The sequence below is a fragment of the Melanotaenia boesemani genome, chromosome 21 (genome assembly GCF_017639745.1).
Source record: "Melanotaenia boesemani isolate fMelBoe1 chromosome 21, fMelBoe1.pri, whole genome shotgun sequence".
NCBI classification, from domain to species: domain Eukaryota; kingdom Metazoa; phylum Chordata; class Actinopteri; order Atheriniformes; family Melanotaeniidae; genus Melanotaenia; species Melanotaenia boesemani.
The window spans coordinates 17,139,618-17,161,418 of record NC_055702.1 but is presented as its reverse complement, the minus strand read 5'-3'; the positions used below and the strand labels follow the sequence as shown (position 1 = coordinate 17,161,418).

At 39.1% G+C, this 21,801-nt stretch overlaps 1 protein-coding gene across 7 annotated transcripts in view; it reads right to left on the bottom strand.

Moving 5' to 3' along the window:
* Positions 1 to 20,936, bottom strand: part of si:ch73-103b11.2 (restin homolog) — a 47,380-nt gene extending 26,444 nt beyond the window's left edge. For all 7 annotated transcript variants that reach the window (XR_006008841.1, XR_006008840.1, XM_041973084.1 and 4 more), the window contains exons 1-3: positions 20,108 to 20,936; positions 18,136 to 18,213; positions 16,384 to 16,449 (exon numbers count right to left, since the gene is read on the bottom strand). Coding sequence is in view for 5 of the 7 variants with exons in the window: in XM_041973084.1 (XP_041829018.1) it covers positions 16,384 to 16,449; positions 18,136 to 18,213; positions 20,108 to 20,227 (264 nt within the window). In the remaining 2 variants the exon portion in view is untranslated. The remainder of the gene's footprint in view (positions 1 to 16,383; positions 16,450 to 18,135; positions 18,214 to 20,107) is intronic.
* Between the last annotated feature and the right edge of the window lie 865 nt (positions 20,937 to 21,801).

The following is a 21,801-nucleotide window of genomic DNA, read 5'->3' as shown; positions in this document are numbered from 1 at the left end:
CAGAGTCGTTGCTGTGGAGATCATCCTGGTCAGGGTGGTTGGTGGGGTCCTGCTCTGCAGGTCTGGCTGTGGTGTGACCCCCAGCCTGTCCTGATTTGAGTGGTTCCTATGGTGACGCCCTCTGTGATCCTTGGTGAGGTGGCTCCTGAAGCCTGTACGATGATGCATGATTAACATACCCCAGAGATCTCTGTTACCTGGGATGAGTTACCCAGACATTCAGGATCTGGATAAGCAGTACCACGTAGCTGGTTAGTAACTTAGTAATTCAACCCAGGGTTTTCCCTTCTAGATCAGTGTGCGCTCACATTAAAAGAGGTGGAGTATGCAGCATCTGACCAATTGCAGACATGAAGAAACCCTGCAGAGCAGCATACTTCACCATGAAGGAGCAGACAATTATTCTTGAGCAAATATGAAGCATGTAAACCCACCATCCAGGCCAAAAGCAACACTGTTGCCGCAGCAACAGCCAGGAAGGAATGCTGGCAGAAAATGACTGACTCTGTTAGTGCATAAATTAGTAAAATTATACAACATTAATTAAATCAGACAATATAAATAGACAGCACTCTGATCACTCAATTTCACTTTAGTACAGCGCAGATATTTTGGGCAGAGCTTCCTTACTTTTCTTTTTATTTATAACATCTGCCAAGGTGTACATAGCCACATTTGTCTGTCTGTTAGCAACATAACTCAAAAAGGTATGGACAGATTTCGGTTAGATTTTCAGGAAATGTCAAAAATGGAACAAGTGATTACATTATGGGAGTGATCAGGATCACCGTCTGGATCCAAGATTTTTTAAAAAGATTCTTCACTATTGGGAGATAGAAGCTCTAATGGCAAAATTATCCCTAACTCAAAACTATTGCCCACAATTATTGGCTAAAAAACCTTAATAATAAAAAAATAAATAAAAATGGCTTGGCAGAGAAGTGCGTTCTCAGTGCTTCTAGTTTCCAATGAGTTCTTTACCCCGTGTAAGCGCGTTGGTGTTGAAATATTAATTCCTCGACATGACTGCATGACTAGTTGTGCGTTCCATAAATTCATATTTCTACAGTTATAGCATGTGTGACCATTATTATTAACCTGATTATTTCAGATTCAACCCTAGTGGAGCTTAGGAACAAGTCGAGACCAAGTACAAAAACACTCTTCAAAGCAGTCAGTGACAAGGCTTTATTTCTTCATCAAAAGGATGCATCTATCCCTAAAAACACACTCTTCCTAAGCACTCCTCTCACAATCTTTGCACCAACATTGACGGGATCTTCTAAAAATGGGCAGGTAATTTTGAAGAGAAGTGATGGGCCAGGAGGTGTAACTTTTATACTTGATCTCATATCCTGAACATAACCTGCTCCAGAGCAGTTTAGCAGTTCAGCGTAAGTTACCATGGTGACTTACCCCGGTTTAAAGCGAACCTGTTTCGTTGTACAGAAAACCCAGGGTTAACCACCACGTTAGATAAGTAAGAGAAAATCCAGCTTCATTGTACAGCCGTCTGGTGTGGACAGATCCTCAAGATATTGTTTTCTCACCTCGGCTTCAAGCCAGATGTTTATCTCCAGATGTTTATCTAGCAGAGTTTATGTCTGTGTAAAAAGGGGTGGGGGGGTGTAGTGTGTGCTGTGTGGGTGTAAGTGTGATGTAAGAAAAATAAGTACGATCAGGTGTATTACTGAAGTTTGATGTTTTATACTTGAGTGTGTGAAGGTTTGTGATTTTGTTTTTATATATTTATTCAAATTTTGTTTTCAATAAATCATTTTGTGCTGCTTTTGTATTAAAGGTGTTGCATAAATAAAGTTTGATTTGGTTAGGTAGACCTGCAACAGGCGGGAACACCTGCAGGTCCCACGGGACCCACCACAAATCTCCTGGGATCAGGCGAGATTCACACAGCCTCGGGTGGGAGCAGGCGGTCAGACCAAAACATGTTGGGTCCCGCCCCCCGCACTTCCCGACTGACTCACAGACAACGGCGTGTGAGACAGAGAGTGAGTTGACAAGAAGACTTTTTTTTAAGCTTCTGCTGTTACTGTATTAGTAGCATAGGTCACATGACCCAGGGTGGCCTGTGTGTGGGTTGTCAACCAAAGCATCGCTCAGTGTGCTGCACTCTGTAAAATTCCTCCATAAATTGTAATGAGAATATAGTTTTCAAAATTTGCATTATGGGAATCCCTCAGGCGGTAAGGTGAAGGGAGTTTGGGAGGGGGCGGGAAAGGGATTGAAAATCCCATCCCGTGCAGGTCTCTACTTTCAAGCTGCAAGCCAGGGTTGTAGAATCAGCCAAGTGCTAATGGTGTTAAGTTAGAGCAGTGCTTTCCAACATGCAACACATTCCCTACACACACATGCTAACTCGGCTCTCTGACAACCTCCTCTGCCTGCTCAAAGTCTGTTTACTTTGTCTGCCTGTTAAAGTTTTGCAATGCACCACACAACTGGCAACAACACATGTCCGGTAGTCATTCCTAGAATGAGAAGACTGAAAAAAGGTTACAGATAAAACCGCGTACTTTGAATCAGGATCCATTTTTAAAAAATGTGGCACCTTCCAATGATACAGCAATCTGAGGGATTTGCTCTGTTTTTGCATGGATGTCACTCCTCACTTGTAATGGTGAGCTCCTTTGACCACATGGTGAGGATTCACTAAAGTTTTACAATGTACATGCCTCTTTTGGGGCTTAGCACCAGATGTCTGACCTGTCTAACTAATGAAAAATAATCAAAGAATAACCCACTGTTATCCATAAAACTGATTTTGAGTCAACCTTCCAACCACTTGTTGCTATAAAAATAGAGGGGCTATCTATTTAAGCCAAATTTGTTTAACTACACCGTCTATTGGGAGATTATCAACTTTCACATTAAACCCATTTATTTTAGAAATTTAAATTTAAAACATATTTTTTGAACATCTTAACAAAAATTGTTGCTATACAAAGATGTCCAAACCTAACTATAATTATTGCAGAAGTGTTAGATGAACATTTTTATAGATCTCTTCTTGGATAACCATGCCAAAAGAAAGCAAAACAATTGCACACATGACTGCAAATAGGTTGCAAATTTGACTTTTACTTAAGACTGCTAAATGACTTTCACAGGTCTTATGAGAAGCCTTCATAATCTTTAGCTGACTGAAGGGATTTATATTCAGAATGAAGTAAATGGTATTGCATAACAAAGCAAAGTGGGAATAGGTAGCTAAAAGACTTGAGGGTCACTTCACTGTGCTTAACATCCAGACAGAACAAGAGACACCAAAATACCACATCAGTTGTAAGCTTTAAGAACCAGACCACAATTGATGAATTACAGCCTAAAGAAGAATCAGAATTTATTAAGAGAAAGAGCTGCAAGCTAAATTAAAAGGTTTGCTAGAGACCAAATAAATCTGACTGTGCTGCATAAATTTAGCTTGTCAGCAACAGTTATTTAGGCTGTGGACGGCCTCTAATGTGGACAGTAAAGTTAGTAGTCAACAGTTTTGTTAATAACACCCTAGGGGGCAGATGAGAAGCCCTTCTTATTCCCTTTTATTTCATTCCCTTATTTACAACTGTTAATATAGTAACAGGGTACTAGAGTCTAAATAACAAATTGCAGCATGGTTGATAGTAAGCTAGCCTAAGCTTAGGGGAAAAGCTAGATTTGAGAACATGTGGTGTATTTGGCTGCTTCTTTTTTGCATGGTAAAATAAAAGGAGGTGATGACTTAGTCCTTGAATGTTTTGGCTAACTTTATACCCATAATTTTACAATGGCTCATCACAAAAGGGCTCTGAAATGACGGTGAAAGGCCAAAGCAACAGAGAAGCCTCACATACAGACACATAGATAAAACAATGAAAAAGCTGGGCATGGGATCGGCTCGATTCAGACTGGGTAGAAAGAGTGGTGTCAGCTTGAAGAGCGTGGTCACTGCCAATACGTGGAGAGAAGGAAAAGATTTGAAGAAAAGCAAGTTTAGAGAGAGGGAAAGGAGATTAAGTCTGGAGCTGGTGGTCATGAGTAACACCAACAGAGGGGGGAAAAAAAGGGTTGCAGAATGTGACTTTGGACTGCCCGGCCATCTGTCTGTGTAAACAAATCTAGAGTACACCACACATGTTGGCTTGACCTTGAGTTGAAGTCGGAAGAGGATAAACAGCAAAATATTAGAATTTCTGGGAACAGTTGTACAAGCAGCTTAAGCCCCATGTTTAATAATCACTGCATCAAATTCTGTCGCACACGGAAAATAAATCAGAGAATAATAAATGCTTTGATTAAAAAAAAACTATTTTCATAAATCTGCTCACCTCTGACAAGGATTGGAGGTAGTAGCAAAGTGGGAGGGTTCAAACACAGTGTCAGCTTAACACCAATACACACCCCTAAATTGGGCCAGTCACCGTACATGGGAGTCCCCAGACTCTGGGCCCCCAAACCCACACCTCTCTGTCACCTAACCTAGGCCCTATCCAGTCTCCCTGGGCCACCACTCTCTACAATGGGTCCTTTGTGAATCAGCACCAGTTCATACAATGTGGGATTGTCAGCCACCACAGTCCAAAGAGCCACTCCTCCTGTTAACCCTCAACAAGGAAATAAGCAAGAGACAAGAGACCCAAACAAAAATCCCTTTGTGATCACAGTATGGAAATTATGAAACCAGAAACAATAACTTTGTCTAGTCTAAAATTGTTCAAACAACAATACAAATACTGCCTCAGTGGGAGTCACTGGGGAAGCACAGTGATGCTTCATGATCTGGGGTAACTGAATGAGCAGCTACATTTCCTGTTTAAGGTCATAACAGCCTTAATGGAAATGTTGAGCTTCTCTTACAAATACTAGATAGAAAATAACTCCATCTGATATATATTTTACTTTTTATTTGCTTATGAGTATTTATTAAGTTAAAACATCATAGGTTAGACCTGACTCCCTTCTCTTTTGTATACACACACAGCTGAATGCCAGTCCAGATGTTGTGCAGCATTACAACAGTGCTCATTAGGAACCAGCTCTCTGTCTAAAGGATAGTAATTAGTGAGTTCCTCACATGCATATGTCTTTGTGCCTTTGGCTTACCCCAGTCTAGCTGTTCTGCAGCTTAGCAAAAATCTCCCATTCCCCCCTCATGACACAGTGGAAGAAATATTTGCTTTTCCTGGCAGATGGTTAATAGTCTCATTTCAGTTTTGGTTGCAAATCAAAAACCTTTACTGCCATCTACATTTTTTGGTGACAGACTACTTTCTTTCCTAAAGTGGACAAGGATTTGCATTTTTCTGTGCGACCGAGTTACAAAATACATTCATGTATTCTCTTTAGTATGACTACACCCAAAATACTGCTTAACCACAAAGTCGGTTATGAACACCTGTATGTTGATCAGAAACATCTGTTTTTTGTAATAGGTGCCAGTTTGTCTACCAACCTGTGTGGTGACAAATTCAAATCCTATGACTTCACACGTTAAGTTTCGTCATTCCTCTTTAGGCATGTACAAGCAAGACTGTTAATCAATGTTTTCCAGTTCTTCACTTTGCATCCAAACACATTCAACTTTGATCGTTTTGGCAACAAAAAGGAAACTGATGAACTGGCACTGCATCATTCTGATTCATGAATAGTCTTGAATCAGGTCTCTTCAGGGTCCATCCTCTCCTCATTGTCAATAACAGTAATTATGCAATACATCTTTCCATAGCATCTAAGCATAACAGATGTTAACACACATTTTTATGTCACTGAATGTGCCAACAAACAGCTATGGGGTAACATCCTCAGGTGCCAGATGAATAGATTTACCTTTAGGCTCATAAAGGACTATTTAACTACCGTTTCTCAGCCTCTAAAGCTCGCAATAAACATACAAATAGGTATACATGGTAATCTAGGCAGGAACTAGAGCTGACAGATCGGTCACAAGCATAATTATAATCATCACTGACCTGACAGTCCTCTAATTTTCATCCTAATACCAAAGACAACCTTATGCTAGAGCATTGCCTCATCTCCCTAACCCCTGTGTCTACTTTCGGTTAATGTATGGCTCCAATAGAACATACTAGGCCATATGGCAGATATGCTGCAGGGCCAAGTAATATCCTCCAGGCATTCTCGGATACACCTCACTCTGCTGGTATGCATTCTGGGTATTTAGTCGGTTACAAAGCAGCAGTGCTATAATGAAGGCTTCCTGCAACAGCGCTGAACACTTTATATTCTTCTGAAAAATATGATGAAAAAGAATCAGAACAGCACACATTTTACACATATTTGTATAAGGTATTTTAGAGAGGGTTGTGGGCGGTGGCAGTGCTTCTCTTTTGGAGCATGGTGAGAGGATGTGGGTGGTTTAATGCTGTGTTAGGAGGCCAGCAGCCAGCAAATGCAGAGGAGGAGGAAGAAGAGGGCAAGTTGGATGATGAAGGACATTTTCTCTGCTTGTGTAGTAGGATTCTTTTGAAAGGGAGGTTAGGATTATGCTTGATTTTCCACAGCATGACAAAAAAATAGGACGGGCATTACTGCATAGGGACTATGTTAAATATTCACTCTGTTTCAGCATCGTCATTCAGCAAAAGTGCTAATAAAATGTTTGTCATAACGATGAGGGCGGCACAATATGAAGGAAAAAGCAGACAGTGTGACCTATTAGTCTGTGTCTAGGTGGTGACAGAAGAGACGGGCTGGTTGCAGAAACAGGTGCTGCAGTCGAGTTGCATCATGTTGCCTTGGCTGTTCAGAGAAGGGTTACTCTTTTCCCACAGAAAGCTTTTCTCTCTCTAATGTGCATCTTTCTCAAACATTTGTTAAATCTAATTAATCATTTGCCAAAACATGTATCAGATTCAGTGCAATGTGCCTAAATTTGACGTAATCCCATTTCTGCTTCTTTTTTTCTTCACTCCTTCCCATCTGTGATGGATGCTATGTTTACTTGCTTTTCTTATCACTTCACTATAAGCCAAAACTTTGGACCCCACGCTCAGTACGAAACATTGACTGCATGTACTGTGATCGTAGAACATATTTCAAATTTCTGTTATGTAATAAAATTTCTAAATAAGATTAAAGTAAATGTAAAGACAGTGACATAAACAAGAGCAGCTGAAAATAAAGTGAGAAACTAAATACAGTATGTAGACATTTTAGTTTTATCACATGGTTTGGTCAGAACAGTGGATCACGGATACAGGCAAATGAAGTTATCTAAAACCATAAATGGCTCAGCACTTAATGCATGTGTGCATGTCACTCAGATACCATAGCTGCACTTCTGAACCAAGCTGTTTACAAGTTCACTGCAAATGCTCTACTTCCAAGTCCAATAATGATTTCTGGAAGATCTTTTTATTTATTTATTTATTTTGCAACACCAACATTTACCACAGTCGATCCTGAAGTACGTATGTTATAGATAGGGTGTCTCATGTTGGAGAAAGATTATCCTCCAACTGGTGAAAATAATCCTGCTGTATCTGCTGGCTATTAGCTGCTTGTTAAGTTAGCAATTAGCTCACCTGTAGACTTTAGTAGGCTACAGTCGAGCACATTGTTAATAAAATCCATTCTGAGTGTGAAGTGTTGTGGGGGCGTATTTTGCATCGTGCTTTCTGTGTGCGCTTCGGGCAATACAGAGAGTAGAGGAGAAATGATGTGCAGTTGTGTATGTAAGACAAATAGCATCATACTGTTTGGTTGTTTAATAAAACAATAAAGCATAAACCTTTGCTAAAGGAAAGGTCTAAAAGCAGGCAGGACGCACTGCTATGAGAATGCATTAAGAAGTCAGATATTGGAATTATGCATCACTCATTTATTCATGTGGTGAATTAGTTTCTGTTTAAGTGGCAGTATGGCATTAATAAGCATCACAGAGTGGTCAGTGGTTATTTTTTTGCATTCTCGGTTGACTTAATAGAAACATTGCAGAGTTAATTATTGGGTGATGTATTATTTTGCCTTTTTCAGACCAGATCTGTAGTTTTGGCATTCATATCAGTTTGAAGATACTATAGATATTAATCATTTTCTATGATAAGTTATTTAGGAAACATCAGCCTGACCCACTACTGCATCACATACGTTGTGGGACTCTGACAAAGCACTTTGGAAAGTAGGCCAAGGAAAATGGGTACCCAGACTGTGCACAGTCTCTAATAAGGTCCAAATAAAAATATTAAATAAATATTTACTTCAGCAATACTGAAGCTTATATAAGAGGACAAGGGAATATTCAGATAAATATTCAGTAATGATTGCAAAATTACACCCCTTTATTGTAAATTAGCTAAACAGGTCAAAAGTAATTGAGAAAACATGATAAAAGAATAAAAAAAATGCTCATTTGGGAACAACAAGCTACAAGACCAAAAAGCTGCTGCTTAGACATATTATTCATAACACACAACTTAAGTCAACAAAAGCAAAATTCAAAGCAGATGAAATATGGGGAATAATTCATTGTTTTTTTGGACCGGTTTACAGTAAACACTTCAAAAATGTGCACCAATCATACTTAACTCAGTTAAAAGTGTTTTCAGTGTACAAGGTTAACACGTTTATTTATCTCACACTTTAATGTTTTCTATAAAACTGTTCTCAAACTAGACCAAATGTCACATATCATATCAGTGATAACATGTTCAACAAATGCATGTTTATCTGATGAAATAATAATAAATCAAAACTAAAAAAAAGAAAATAAAAATATGATCATGCATTGATATATATAATAGTGGCTGAGGTACAGTATAATGAGTAGTTCAAGGGAATTTAACAGATTGTGTTATTAAATTATGTCTAAACTTTACCAATCCATGTTTTTGTTTGGCCCTCTGGTGATTGGCTGCAGTGCCACATCATTTATTCATGACGTCTGAGCCACAGAAGGGAAAGATAACTTATCAAAAGTGAGCTGTAGGTGAAGTTTCTGCTCCCACTGGTGTTTTATCACAGTGCAGCTTGTGTATTAGCTTGACATGAATTTTTTTACTTGAAAATGTTATGAGAAAACAGCACCTTTATTAAGTACTTTGAGTGTTTTGTGTGTCTGCAGCCTGCAGAAAATTGATATTTTCAGCAGGCGTACTTCAATCTCTGTTATGTTTTTCTTAACCAATGTACACTTGGCAAATTCCTTTGAATTGTTATGGCATTAATCAATGTTGTTTTGAGAAAACTGACTAAACGAAGACTTTTGTAATCTCTCAGTCACTTACAAAGGAATGTCTGAATAAAGTCATGATGAACACTAATGCAAAAAATGTTCACATCACATTACCAGAATGATGAAGCCATGCTTGTTACATATCTCATGTTTTAAAAGGGCTAAAGGGTAAGGCCAGCTCCATCTCCAAAGCTGCATTTTTTGTCTATATAGACATAGATATCTCAGTTGCAGAGCCCAGGACCTTAACAGGTGGTTGGATCGGCAGGTCACCACCCTGCAGTGAAAGGGTTAAAGGTCACTTAATGCAACCACACCTGTTGCAGCTCTGAAAGATATTAAGCTGCAGCTGTGGACGCTGCTGGCTATCACAAGGCAACAGCTTGTCAGACATCCAATCACTGGATTTCATCTAGCAAAGACATAAAGCAACTCGTCCATTAAAGATAAAGCTTAAAAGAAGTGTTACAGTAATAAAAATTTGTATTTATCAGAACCAGTTAGCCAGTCTAACACCAAACGACAGATATTATAAGTAAGCTAAAGATGTATGTTTGTCTAAATCATTTACAATAGTTTTATCTTCAGTGTCAAACAGAGATAACTTCCAGTGACCTTACATCCTCACCAATGCACAAGCAGACACCTTCACAAAACCGCCCCAGTTTTATTAGTGCCCGTCTCAGAGTAAGCCAACCCCTCACCCTGATACTTTAAATGAAGCCTTTTGTCACTGCACTGGTCTAGTGTTTAGAGCAAAGTGAGCGAGCACTCTGTCAGGCCCTGGTCGGCTTTATAGACAAGGGAGGGCTTTGGGGAAAGAAGTTACACAATAGTGGTGGCTGCTCCCTCCAAAACAAATGATTAATTGGCTGGACAGAACTGGAATGGAAGACAGAGATACAAGAAAGAGGCAGGATAAGTGAGAGGTAAGAAGATTGGAAAGTGAATCAGGCTAATAATGCAAAAAGTAAAACTGGGCACCTTGTAAGTGAAAGTGGGCACTGGTTTGGCCACATTCTCCAAGAGAAAGTCTTTCTCTGGTCAATGAATGGTTGGAAATCATTAAAAAGAACTGGAAGTGAAGGAGAGTACAAAGAGAGAGATGCTAAAAAGGCATGCGGGGAAAAAAAGCCTTTTCAAGAACTTCTCACAATGGAGCAAGAACGGACCACCATCAAGAATTTAGCTCTCTTCATCATGGTGATCATATTCACCATCAGCTACTGTGCAACTGCATGTCAGCAGATAAAACCATAACAGCCTTACTCTCTTTAAGCTGCTGATAAACCACAGACTCCATGTTCACAGAGCTCTCCATTGTTTCAGGCAACAGTGATAAAAGCAATAATATTGGACCAACGGCTGCCTCTACTTGCTTACTGTCTAAAGTATATGGAGCTCTACATGTAACAAAAGCCGGTAACGAATGGTTGTACATAGTAAAAACAACAAAATTTCTACTAGGGCTGGGCAATATATCAAGATTTTAAAATATATCGAGACTTTATCAGACGCAATATAGAAGGAGGGAATATCGTTTATATCGCGATAGCTTGTTTTTAGTTAAAATCATCTTTTCTTTTGCATTTTGCACAACTGTATTTTTATTATGGTCGTTGAAAAGCATTTTTAATTTATTTTGTTTTAGAAGTATTTAATTTACTATAAAGGTACTTTAATTTCAGTCAGCTGTTTTAATGCACATGTGCTGCTGATCCTTAATCAAAGTGTTTTTAGCTCTGAACGCTGTAAATTAGAGCTGTCTCTTTGGTTACTTGACAAAAATATATATATATCGAGATATATATCGTATATCGTGATTCTTGTAAAAAATATTGAGGTATAAGATTTGGTTCATATCGCCCAGCCCTACTTTCTACTTTTAGATTGTTAAAGGAGTACGTATTTAGAAGTAATACATGGGAATTTGTGATTAACAAGTGAGGGGGGGAGTCAATGAGAAAACATGTTTTTCTGTCAATCACATTCTATTTTTGAGGGTTAACAACAAAAAGATTTTCTCCAGTTTTGGTGGAGAAAAAAAGCATTTAGTGGTGTAAATTATTCCTCACAATGAAGAGGAACAATGGGGGTGCCATGTAGAACACTGTAGAACAACCAGTCTAACTTCAAATTTAATGTTTAGAGAGCAGACTTGGCCCTGAGTCAGGATCATTTACAGTACTTCTGACTAAAGAAACACACATATCCAAACAGTGAACTGGTGGAGGAGATAAGATCTTTATCTTAGCCACATCCGGGAAGATGTGATCACTAAAGCTGGAGAAAAAACTAAAGAGCGTAGATAAGAAGGCACTGGAAAGACACAGGCTGATAATTTATTAAGTCAAAACTCAAACAACCCCATCTTCCATGAGACCTTTTACTATCCTCAGTTTAGCCATAACCTTCATGCAATAGTAAACTTGTATCTATGTCAGCGGTCATTTGGAATGTGGACACACTGGGTCACTTGGTGGACAGCATGGACTCTGTTAGCAATCACTGTGAGCTGGTGGATGAGTACCTCTAATTACACATGCACACATCAGCTACAAATTGTGTTGTCTGTCAGATCAGTCCTCTTTCATTAGATAAAACTAAAGCTCCTTGGTTTGGTTCTCACAGGGAGAGGCTGAAATGCGTAACCAGGAGTTGTGAAAGACAAGTCCCTACTCTAAGAGAACAAATAAATACAGTCCCATCTTAAATTACAACATTACAAATGATAACTACTATGGTTTCTGGTGAAACAAAGACACTTCAACATCATAGGGAGTGGTAGATTACTTTTTAAAACCACTACTCCCCTGCAATGACCTGGACACACTTGATCTTGCGCTTATTAGGTGGTTTAAGACATTGGAAACAGGGTTGGGCAAAATTACTGCCTAAAAAGCTGAATCTATCAGGAAATTAAGTATTTTCCCAGCATTGTATCCCAATTTGGCATGTCCAGTTCCACGTAGACCACAGCCCTTGTCTCAGTAAAATAATATAGAGTTGCTGGGAGGTTGTGCTCTTGCTTCCTGGCACGCTGCAACAGTACTTGTTAAAAGTTATTTATTACATTCAGCCTCCTTCAGGCAACAGCAGACAAGCCAATGATAAGTTTTACTACGAGTGAGAATCCTGATTTGGGAAAATTAGAATAAAAAAAAAAAGAAATACACAAAAATGAACCTCATTCTTATACATTAAAAGGGAATGTTACTCAAGATATAAACTAAACTTCAAGGCAGCTTTGACTAACGGGGTAAGATGGCAGTTTCGCTGTTGTAGACCAGGATTATTAGAAAGGCTTATGAGCAGCAGTTCCCATGGTGTTATGGCTTTGTGCATGGGAATAGTGACCCCACTGTAATCCACAACTGTTTACATTTTACCAGATCGGTTCCTGGGAGGACTGGAACCAGTGGGAAGGACAGGCAAAGGTTAGAGAAGACTCTCACGCACCATATCAGTTCCAAAACAACAGAAGCCTCACCTATGAGCCATACTTGGTAAACAATCTCCAATAATCCAATAAGAAAGGTTACACCATCTTATCCATTAGGTCTGTGACCAATATCTCATTCATGTTTTATCTGTCAAAAGTATCTCATTCTCCATTGTAAACATCCGTTCCTTGCTTCTTGTGCTGTAACACAAACTTGAGAGTACTGAAGGGATTTGAACATGGTTTGTTCAAACCCTGCAAGAATACTTAATTTCATGGGTTGAGAGGTTTTTTGCCTCGGCTTTTTCTTTGCCCAGAGTGCCTGGAGGCAACACCACAGGTCCAAATCCCTCTCCACTCATCAGCCTCACACAAAGCTCTCCTTATTTCCAAACAGACACAAGACAAAAGCTCTAAATATAATATTTCACAGCTATAGAGAATGGGGGAGAGGTTGTTCATGTTTTGGCATGTCAAAAGGTCTCAAGTCTGAGGACATAGGCTGAGGCTGTATATGCTCAACTCAGAGATTCAGGCAGCAGGACTGTGTGTCTCAAGCAAAAAGAATGCACAAATATGTGGAAAATGGGGGCAAGTTTGTCAAATCACTCTCAGTTCTTGGACAGTGCTATGAGGCAGAGATCCACTATTTGAATTGCAGTAAACACAGGAAATTAATTGGGCAAAGATGAAATGAGAATGACTTCAACAGCTGAAATGTCATGAGAACATCATGTTCTTGTTGGAAGAACAAGGTATGTGGCTGTGATACAGACCGTCAACAGCAGTCAATACAGCCTGAAGCCAACTGCGATCGAAAAGTGTCTCTGAATGAGCCTTTTGTGCACTGCAACTCAATAGGTAGCCTCGCTTTGTTTGCAAGGTATACTGCGCTTGTTCAGCCTGGGCTAAAACACATTAACAAATCAGCATGAGAACACAAACCGCAGTGTCTTTCCCCGCAAAGGCCTCCAAATAAAGTGAAGAAATATTGCACACCTTCAGCAGCAATAAAATATTACCCAAATAAAAGCTCTGTGATTCAGCATGAGCTCTGAGACCACATCAGAGATTGAGACACTGCGAAGAAGAAAATGTAAATCACATGTGTGTCAGCAAGAAGAGGTTAAAATTAGGTCACAGAACGGTCAATAGCAGCTAAGAGGTGAAGACTGTGTAGTGACACTGTTATTAGAGTCTGGATGTGGATCTTTCTAACATACACTGACAGTGGTTTGTGGAGAGTTCTTCTCACCCACATACCTGCTCTCACCATGAGGTGTTAATGGATTTTGTGGGCATGTGTTATATTTATTAATCATAATCATTAAGACAAGCTTATAAAAAATGCTAGGTTCTGACAGTTTTAACGTTTAAGCCTTAGAGCTGATTTAATCCAATCCTCCTTTGTTTAGATGCTGTGTCTGATATTTTTTGTACTGCAGACAGGCTTGCTCGCCATATAATTCGTGCCTAAAGACAACCATAGCTGGCACGTTTGTGCTTTGCTTCACGAGTGTTCTGTCCTGTACTTCTACAGTTAGGACAGACAATGCTAGAGCTCTTCACAAAACTGATTATCTGGTCCATGTTACACATACCATGGTCAACTGTTGCTGGACAAAGAGACAAAACTGGTTGCCTTGGCAACGTGGACCTGACATAACTGCACAAGGCTGCTTGTGGGGGAAAAAAAATAAAAAAAAATCAAGCTTGTACATTGAACCAATACTGGAGACTCAACTGAGTGGATTTGGTGATAATTTTATTAATAACTCAAGTACATAATGTTTACATTTTGTGCAACAGCTTAGACACCAAACATTTTAGCTCTTCATCTTGCTTTTACTGCAGCTACATTTTTTTGTCATTTTTTTTTCTCCTCATCTCAACACATATAACAGCTGTTCAAAGCAACTGTGGCCCTATACGTAAAGACACAGCAGTTGTGTGTGTTGTTGGGTGTTCACAGTAGGTGGGCAACCCCAAAATCAAAGACTCCAAGTGCTGTGATCCCCTCCCAGGTTTTTCTAACTCATTCCACTCCCAAGGCCATGCCACATCCTGCAGGTTGGAACCGCAGCCCATCTGGGTTCGGTTACGCCACGACAGAGGAGCAGTAAATCTAGACTGAGAGGAAAACAGGGGGACACCACCTCATCCACAAGTTAAACTAGAGCTCTGGTGCTTGGAGGATGGTTATATTGGCAAAAGCTGGCTGCATTTTGATTTACTCACTTACAAAGTCACTATGTAACTGATATTAAAGTACACAGTAGCTACTTTCAACTGTGGTGCACTGAACGGCACATTCGTATGTAATAAGCATATAAATCAATGTGATGAAAGATGGAAATTGATTTGCCAAGTTTGTGCAGCTGTTATTCAACACAAAACAATTATTTTAATGTCCTTGTGTAACAAGCGAGGCTCTTTTTAGCAAGTTATTTTTAGTACTACTTGATATTTCAAGCTTGAGACCCTTACTACCCCCCTCTCCTTTTGATCTCGTATATAGAAATGAGATGAAAAGATGAAGAGCGACATCCAGGGAGAATGATGAGTCAAAGAAGGACATGCGCCTTTGTCTTTTGTTATTTTCTATAAACACATGCCCCATCTTTTATTCCACATTATCCTCCCTCACGAATACAATGTAATAGCTCCAGGATGGATGAGACATTGAAGGCCAGTATAATATTTCCTGATTTATTTAGCACCATTAAACCATTGGTTAACAAAAATAAAACGTGCCTGCTCTTGTATAAGACGAAAACTATTTCACATAGATTAATATAAGAATGCAATAACCCTGCAAAGACCAAAAGAGAAAAAAATCCACACTGCTTTGAAGCTTTTGCTGCTTACATAACATAAAACCTCTTGGTTTTTCTCTGACCTACTAGAGAATATGCAACGTGAAAAGGTAAAAAGCAACAAAACAAGTGCTGTTTCAACTACTTCTATGATCGCCTCATTTCAAAGCACATCCCACGTACAGATTAAAAAAAAAAAAACCCGCACACTGGTTTGGGTCAATCAATAGTCAGCAAACCCACATTCTGCACAGTAGAAAACTGACAACATGCATTATACTTTAAAAGAAAAACAGGTCCATGTAAAAATGAACTCAAGGTAGATGTTTTTTCTAAGACTGTTTACACCAACAGAGATGACTCAAATGTTTTAATCTTTCCTGCTTTGTGTGGATTTTCCAGTTTTGTTTCAGAGTAGGAAGTCACCACGAGGCTCTTGCACAATAAGTGTGCAGTGTGTTATCCAAAAGACAAACACAAAGCGCAGCACATGACTTAGTATCAACAGTATGTGGTGTCACTTCGTCTCTTTTGACACCACTGCACATTCTCTAAATACTGTTGTGTGCAAGTAAGACCCGGTGTTAACAGTGCAGTGACCGCCCGGCCAGTTGACAGTCAGCCTGTTTTACTTTCCATTAACTCTGTTTTACAAAGAAAAATCAAAACTCAAAAGGTGATTAATATATTCTAAACCGTGTTTGTTTAAGCGCAGATGTAGTTTTGACTTTAGTATTTGAAAGCTGATAAAAAAAAGTTTCCAAATTCAGTCGTGGCAATGTGCAGAATAAGAATATATTATGCAAGCTGTTCTAAAACAAGCACATTTCATGCGGCTTTTGTTCGAATAGACTATGGCTCCAGTTGATTTCTTTTAAATGTCTGCCACTATTTTTTTATGTGTTATAGAAGCAGAAGGGAAAAAAAGAACTCACCATCTCATCCAGAGCGTATCTAAGTAGGCCGTGCTCGTAGAGAATAAAGAATCTTCTTTGCCATTTCTGTCACAAAAACAAAGATTCTTCTTTAAGACATCAGCAAAAATCTCAGTAGCAACTCACATCATTTTCATTTAGTAAAGAATGGAAAAAAAAAAAAAAGTAAAAACCACCACACATTAACTAATTATTGCTTTTAGCTATGTAATTTTATTCAAAATTGTTTGATGTGTCAAAGATTTTTCTATTTACAGAGCACGGAAATTCTTTAAACTGGACTTTTAAATGTTTCTGTAAATGTTAAATTTTATTTAATGACTTGACCAATACACCACCTTACAAACAAACATTCAATACATAAGAGCAAGAGATCATTTGGAAAATAATTACAACAACTACAGTTAAGTTGAGTGGTACACATTCTGCATTTACCTTGTATTACAAGACTTTCAGGCAAGATGGACAATATTTTATTAAAGTGCATCTACTGCTTCATACCAACCAGAAATAAAACCAAGATACAAAACACTGACTTAAACCTATATGGAGCTATAATTAAAAATAAAAAAAACAAAGTGGATAAACACTGAAAAAACAAGGTTACATTTCCGATGGCATTAATCATGAATACATTTCTGTATTTAAAGGCAAAGGTATCTAACTGTGGACGGGAGGACGGTGTTATTTTTTAATAAAATTATTAGTCTATCAATTTTGTGCATATTATATTTATGATCACATCCACTGATCTCCTTCCTCAGCTGTTTGAGCGGACAGCCACTGCTCCCCTCTTATTTAATGAACCACTCTGTCCAAGTGATGAACGTCATGGCTCCAATTCCAAATAAACCCAATTCATTAAATATTAAAGAGTAGCTCTGTGAACAAAAATGGGAATCAAAAGGTCTTATTGGGAGCGTTCAGGTGATGTTAAAGTGATATTGCAGACTTATCCATAAATGCTTACAAGTGGCCACAAAACACCCCAAATTTAATATAAAAATATACAACCACAAACCAAAAACTGAAGGGGTCCTAAAACACGAATCATTCAACAAATCAGCATGTTTATTGGTTAGTCTAAACCTGACCAATGTGCTTACATCAGCACTTCAAGCAACCAATTACAGCCCTGCAGTGAAAAGCTGACTGTAAGAACAAGGACAACGTATCAGGAATGATGTCAAAGCAGCAAACTGCTGATAGTAGATCCAGAGGTGCTTTTCCCAAAACCCATATGGAAGCCATCAACGTGGCTGTGAAAACTAGGTCCTTCCTTCTCCTCCCCCACATTCTTCCATGTTCTTTTGGGAAGCAGCTCCACAGTATAATCTGACAGCTGATAAAAGAAGGCTCCCATTACAAGGTGATAGGGAGGTGTGATTCATGAAATAATGTCCGTATTAGGCTCAATAATGCTTCACATAAAGGTTTCTTTTGACAGAGGGCCCAGCCTAACCACAAGAATCTGCTGATTCTATGATGTAGCTTAAAGAGCAGCAACAACGCCTCTTGTTTCACAAATGCCTAAAGAGTGTCCAACTGGATAAGAAACCCAGAGGAATACTCATACCAACTGGCTCCCCCTCAACTTACCAGACATACAAAACTTAAACTCAAAGTTGGTAAAGATACAATCCAATGAACTGAACCTAATACACCTTGGAAGCAAAAGGAGGTTCTCTGTAGAAGTCTAAAAGTGAGGATAAGCCTAGACTCTGTTCTAAATATAAATTCAAAGACACTTACCCGAGATCTGTGTAAGGGATTGTCAAAATTTGTTCCCTCTGGTGCCAGTAGCAACCATCCTCCATATATAGGTTTTGCCTATTGAGGGTAAAACACAATTATAGTGTTAAAAGCCTACATTAAACAGGAGCATTGATGTATTGATTACCTGTGCAGTTGTGTATATTTCAATTAGTTGCAAACATAACTGCTGGCTGAAGTTACAAATGCTGACCTCATTTCACACTGTATTACAGTGATACACACACACACACATTGATATTTTTCTCCAAGACATGTAGTCTTGTTGTCTTGAGTTGACTGTAGGCTACACTCTCCAGTTGGCTTTATTCCAGAGTGCCATGCTGCCTGGAAAAAAAAGAAGGGACAGGCTACCACACATGATTTTCCCTTCTGATCCTCGAAGTGGGTGGACCACCGGGTGGGAGGGGGAAGCAAGAGGCAGACATTAAGCAAGAAAAACAGTGGATGAGATGTAGAAGAGAGGAGCAGCACAAATCTTGGGAGCTTTTGTGGCTAAAGATTTGCAATTCAAACTTGTACTGAGAAAAGCCAAGTCGTCCTGGCAGCTTAGCCTTTCTTAAATGGTTCTGGTGCATACTTGAACTATAGCCACAGTAATAGTCAGCACTCGTTTGCTAAGCAAAAAAAAAAAAAAAAAACTTTACCACCACAAGTGTACAGAAGCACAATTAATGTTTACACTAAAATCTTGCCTATATAGAAAGAGCTTAATGAATTAAGTCCTTCACATAATTCAATTATACTCAGCAGTCTATGCAACAGTAGCCTGCAAATCAAGTCGAAAAGCGCTGGCATTTATAGCTGCCTGGCACCTATCATGGGTTTTGATTATAGCCACAACTTCCTCTGAGGTATGACAAAAACATAATCCTCTATAGAACGTCTTTCACTTTCATGACATGTGGAACAGCACATTTTTAGCTGAGTGCCAATGAAACAAAATGATAATGCAGGAATTTTTAACAGAAAGTTCCAGCTTCGATCTTGGAGAGTCAAGAGTTTGAACAGACTCAATGGGCAAAGGTCCAGACACTCAGGGGCAAAAAAAAAAGAAGAAAAAACTTAAAGAAAGAGCATTAGCAGAGATGCTAGACCACTTTCTGTATCCACTGTGTTTGTGTGTGTGGGTACGTGTGTGAGGGAGGGGGGCTGAACACAGTTCAGAAAATTCTCTCCTCACATGACCAGACAAGAGGCCCAAATGGCAATTCTCCCTTAGAAAGAGAATGAAGCGAGATCAATGTAGGTTATTTTTTACCCTTCAGTGGTTCAGTGGTTAAACAGTCATTTGAGTGTGTTAGTGTGTGTTCATTTCACAGTGGTTCCACCCTCTTATCCCCTCTGATCATAAGAGGCTATGTATTTCTGCCCTGACAAAATGAGGGGGAAAAAGTCATGTTAGCTGAGCCATCACAAAGGATCTAGTCAAGTCAAAAGAATGTCATTTCAATAAATGGTCAACTTGGATGTACATGACTTCATTAAAACAGCCAGCCACAAAGTACTGATTAAGATGTGGGTCAACAGAGTTCAACATGCCCTCATACACTATGTGCACCGTTTCTGCTGGACCTTCTGCTCCACCAACACAATACTATTTATCTTTTTGTGCACAAGCAAAGTAAAAGCGTGGCAAACATTATTAGAATTTGAAAAATAAAAGTCATGATTTAAAAAAAAAGTAGCTGATAATATGCAATTTTACTGCAAAGGCATGAAGATCGGTGGAGGCACATATAAGCATGAATTAAGGTCAATATGCATCCTTGAGCTGGAAACTAATTATAACCAATTAACCTAACCTTTGCACTTCATGGTCCATTGGTACATGATCAACCATTTGAAACATGAAATGGCAACATAGCCAATCTTTTCCCATGTCACCAATGAAGGTTGCAAATTCACATGCATGAAATACAAGTCACTGTTAAGCAATGCGTTTGGTTACCTTATTTAAGTCTTCGTCGTTCAGCAGATGTGATTCTCTGGGTTTAAAGCAGTTCTGACATTTGCTTTTGTTAAAAATGTTGGCTTGAAATTTCCGACAAGCGTTGTCTTTGAGTGACATGGTTACTGGAGAAGGTAAACTTGATGAGAGAAAAAAAATCCTTGTGAAGAGATGAGTCCTCGAAAGCCGATGGTTAATCTGCGGGTGTATGTTTAAAAAGAAAAAAAACCAAGCAAGGAAAAAAGCGTTGAGTCCATTAACTAGCGTGCTGTTCACCTGCCCTAAGTTACCTGAGGCTGTGAATAACCTCCCCCTCAAGTTAAATCAATCATGTTCATCTTGCGCGCGGGGTTGTCTCGTTCAGCTAACGTTGACCTGCGAACTTTTCTCTCCGTATGCAGGCTTTCTTAGAAGTTGTTAAATAAGTAGTTCCAAACACGGTCAAATGTGCGCGTTTTATTCTTAAATGCGTCCTGCAACGAGGTGTCAACGCTTCACAGGTGATATTCCGGGCCTTGAGCTAACTGCAAAGGTCCCGTCAGCCTCCATCGGGTGGAACGGCTCTACCGAGGGGAGGGGGAGTCCACTTTGGCCCCTCTCTCCGTCTTTCTATCAAACAAGTGACAACGCAGTCATTGCTGTTTAATCTATTTAATCCCTCTAACGTTTCTTTTCAAGGCCAAAGATCCTTATCCAACTTTAGAAACGCCATTGAGATGGCTGTCATGCCTCTGGATCCATTGCATCGGGTCCTGTTCGTCTTAGTACCGTTCCCTTTGGCTCTGCTGCGCAGCCTGCGGTCGATGTTTTCGTGAAAATCCTCGTTTGGGCCGGACGATCAGTCTCTGAAGAGGAGGGGCAGTGCTCTGGAGTGAGTAGAGCGCTGAGTGACAGCCATGTTAGCCAATCAGATATTTAAAAGGGAATCTAACGGCCTAACTGTCCAATAGAAAGCATGCTACAGCTCATGTAGTTCCCTCATGCTAGGTGGGCTTTAAAGAGGCCATCATATCGAAACTAACTTCCATGCTGAACTCTGATGTTATGAAAACTAGCCGAAGCTAATATTTCCACTGAACATATACATATATATGTATATGTTGAGATCGAGAGATAAAGAGAGACAGAGAACGCAAATAACGCAAATAAGTTTTCAATAACAGACTTTAACCGTAAAAGATAGTTAAAACCAATTTAACACATATATTGTCTTTATCTTTATTATCTAACATCTTTATTTTAGTAGCACATTGATTATTAGGATGATCAGTGTGTTTACATAATCCATCTAATCTACATTTACTTACAATGGTCTTGCTGTTATGTGTACTACAAAGGAAGGTTGTGCAGTGGAGGTTGTTTTTACTATGATACTATTGCTAGCTTATTAGGTTTTGTCATACTACCTTAGAAAAGTAAGATGTAATATATGGTAATATAATACATCTAAGGCTCACATATATCTTAAACAAATTCTTGCAAATGCTTTAATACGGAGCACATTTTGCAAGGTGTTTTAATTTCACGCTATAGGCTCAAGAGCACCATCTGCTGGTCTTAAATTTGAGATGGTCAAGTCCAACATATTGCATATTTATGCCAGAGTAGCTGATGGGAGTTTGAGTGACTGGTAGCAAGTGAAGTGAATTAAATTGTCATTCAGACCTGCATACAAATAAATTAAATAATGCACA